At 27.3% G+C, this 3431-nt stretch overlaps 1 protein-coding gene across 1 annotated transcript in view; it reads right to left on the reverse strand.

The window, feature by feature from the left end:
• Positions 1-3275, reverse strand: part of LOC107494239 (protein sym-1-like) — a 7479-nt gene extending 4204 nt beyond the window's left edge. Inside the window, exons 1-3 of the mRNA XM_052263069.1 lie at positions 3248-3275; positions 599-685; positions 229-484 (exon numbers count right to left, since the gene is read on the reverse strand). Of these exons, the coding sequence (XP_052119029.1) occupies positions 229-484; positions 599-685; positions 3248-3275 (371 nt within the window). The remainder of the gene's footprint in view (positions 1-228; positions 485-598; positions 686-3247) is intronic.
• Positions 3276-3431: the final 156 nt, after the last annotated feature.

The following is a 3431-nucleotide window of genomic DNA, read 5'->3' on the forward strand; positions in this document are numbered from 1 at the left end:
AGTCACTAATCACGAATATCATATACATAAAACCCACTACCGACCGATGATAACATAGTGACTTCAATTTGCTATACTAGAGTTCATTCAGTTAACTTGTTTTGCATCCAAACAAAACATTGTTACGAGAGGTAAAAAAAATAATAATTAATATAAAAGAGAAACATTTCTCACTAACAAGAATAACACAAATCCCTTAATCCCTAAGTATGATTAATTGATTATTACCATGACAAGAATGACCAATTATCTCCTCCACCAGCGTGGCTGCCGTCGCCGCCGCCACTATCGCCGCCGGAATCGGAGCCTCCAGGTCCACGAGATCCGCCAGAAGCGTCGTCGGGTAGGGCAGAGAGGCGGGAATTGCGGAAGCGGAGATTGATTACGAAGGAAGGGAGAGAGCAGGTGGAGGTGAGAGAAGGGTGAGCGTACAAGGAAGACGGGATATTGGAGAAGAAGGAAGACAGGAAATGAGTGGTTGAGAAGAAAGGTTAGTGAAGAGTAGGGAGTGGTGAGTCACTGACGCCATTGTTTCGCAGAGTTTTAGAGGTTTTAGAGGTCTTTGCTGAATGCTGAGTGCTTACAGAGTTACACTTACACTCGACTCCACCACTTCCGTTTTTGCCGCCAGCGATGGCACTAGCCAGTGCCCACTTGGCGCCTTGCCGCTGCGGGTTCCAAAACTCTTATATTATATAGAAAAAATTTAATAATTATAAAAAATAAAATTATACATAAATTAGACTATAAATAATAAAAATATTCAATTGAAATTTATTTATTTGATTTTATATAATTATTTTTTATTTTATTTTTTAAATAGTTACTTTTGTTTATTTTTTTTATCTTTTTTAGATTATATTTAAATACTATGGTACAGTAATAAAATTATTAAATAAAATACAAATATGAATATTATTAATATTTTTTATAATTAAAAATGACATTCAATTTTTTAATTTTATTTTTCATGAATTATGACAACGTGTATTTTTAATAATATTGTTACTATTAAATAATATTTAAAAATATAATTTATTAAAAGAAAAAAAGTGATATATATATATGTGTGTGTGACAAAGACAGTATATAACTTATGAGTACAATTACACAAAAAAATAAATATAATCACATAATCATCTAATACATATGTTTAGCAAATTAAAAAAAAATTTGGCTATCAACTAAATTCTAGTTGTGTAAAAAATTAGCAAGAATAAAGAGAGAAAAAGAGAAAGAGGTATAAAATTATGTGAGAGAAGATAAAAAAAATGTGTGAAGTGAATGTTGATTTATATAGTAAATATAAGAATGAATGACGAGTATAAAAGGAAAAGAGAAAGAATTAGATTTTAATTAAATTTATACCTATTAAAAAGAATTAACATTAATATTAAAAGTAACAGTATAACTTACATAAAAATAAAGAGTAAAAGAATATAAAAAGTTAAGGTTTAAAAAGAATGCTATAATATTATAGAAAGATAGATTATTACGAGAAAATAAAAGTATAATAAAAATTTTATGGCATAATGCAAAGATAGAAAATTATGTCATATAGAGAAAAAATTCTTATGTGACAACATAGAGTGAAATCAAATGTCTAAAAATGATTGTGAAACTATCTTGAGCTCTCTTTTAATATATTATAATAAGTAATAAAAAATTCAATTAAAGTTTATTCACCTAATTTCATATAATTATTTTTTATTTTTATTTTTTAAATAATTAGTTTTGTTTATTTTTTTATCTTTTTAAAGTTATATTTAAATACTATAGTACAATGATAAAATTATTAGATAAAATAAAAGTAAGAATATTATTAATATTTTAATAATTAAAAATGACATTTAATTTTTTAATTTTATTTTTCATGAATCATTACAATATGTATTTTTAAAGATATTATTACAAGTAAATGATATTAAAAGAATTTAAATTGTTAAAAGAAAAAAAAAAGTGATATATAGATGACAAAGACAACATATAACTCATAAAATTAATGGATACAATCACACAATGATCTAGTATATACATTTAGTAAATTAAAAAATAAAAATAAAAACTATGATCAATGACCTAGTATATACATTTAGTAAATTAAAAAATAAAAATAAAAACTATGATCATCAACCGCAAATTCCAGTAATTAAAACTATGGTTATTAACTAAATTTTAGCTGTGCAAAAAATTAATAAGAATGAAGAGTAGAGAGAAAGAGAAAGAAAAAGAGGTATGAGATTATATGAGAGGAGATGAAAAATATGTGAAGTAATTATTGATTTATATAGTAAATATAAGAATGAGGTATGAATATGAAAGGAGAAGAGAAGGAATTAGATTTTAATCAAATTTATATCTATTAAAAAGAATTAACATTAACATTAAAAGTAATAGTATAACTTACATAAAAACAAAGTATAAGAGAATACAAAAAGTTAAGGTTAAAAAAAATCTTTTTTCTACATTATATAAAGATAAGTTATTATGAAGAGACAAAAATAAAATGAGAATTTTATGGCATAATGCAAAGATAGAAAATTGTGCTCAAATTGTGTAAAATAGCCACTTAAACTGACATGATATCATGGTAAAAAGCTAGAAGATTAACAATGTATCTAGAGATTACTTTTAGTTTTATTTTAATATATTACTAATAGATCGAGAAATGGACAAAATAGATCACTGACTTTATGTCTTGCAGAATGCGGACATTTAAGTCTTTCGACAAATAGAAAACACATTATAGTCCCTAACTTCTTTAAACATGGAGCATTTAGATTCTTTCGTGCATATGGGTTTATAAAACACTACAGAATTTAGTGGTGTGAAAGGAATTATGTGTGTTCGGATTGGTGTTTTCTCAAATTGGAGTTTGAATAAATTTGATTTTATAGAATTGATTTTAAATAGAAGTAAGTTTGTGATAATATGTTTTATGTTTCACAACTCTATACAAAATTAATTTTGATAGAATGAATATTATTTGAATAATGGTGGTTAAAATTAGGGTTAAGTTCGATTTTGGTCCCTAACGTAGAGGTCGAAAATTTGTTTCGTCTCCAACTTTTTTTTTGCTATGAAATGGTCCCCAAAGTTTCAGTTTGTTTTAAAATCGTCCTTTTTACCAATTTTATTTTTTTTATTACCAAATTACCCTCATTAAAAAATTATAAAATAAAATAAATATAAAATAAATAAAAAAGAAAGAAAGAAAGGTCTCGGATCTTCTCGAACCAGAGCTCACCGCCGGCAAGCCTCTCCTGCTTCACCATGGCGCAGCAACATGGAGTCTCCCCTGCTTCACCACCACGGAGCAACGTGGAGAAAAAGGGTTACATGAGAGAAGGAATCAGGGGCGGGGGAAGAGGAAAGAGGAAAAGGGAAGGGGAATGGATCACGAGGGGGAAGGGAAAAGGGGGAAGGGGGAA

Source organism: Arachis duranensis, chromosome 6 (genome assembly GCF_000817695.3).
Source record: "Arachis duranensis cultivar V14167 chromosome 6, aradu.V14167.gnm2.J7QH, whole genome shotgun sequence".
Lineage (NCBI taxonomy): Eukaryota > Viridiplantae > Streptophyta > Magnoliopsida > Fabales > Fabaceae > Arachis > Arachis duranensis.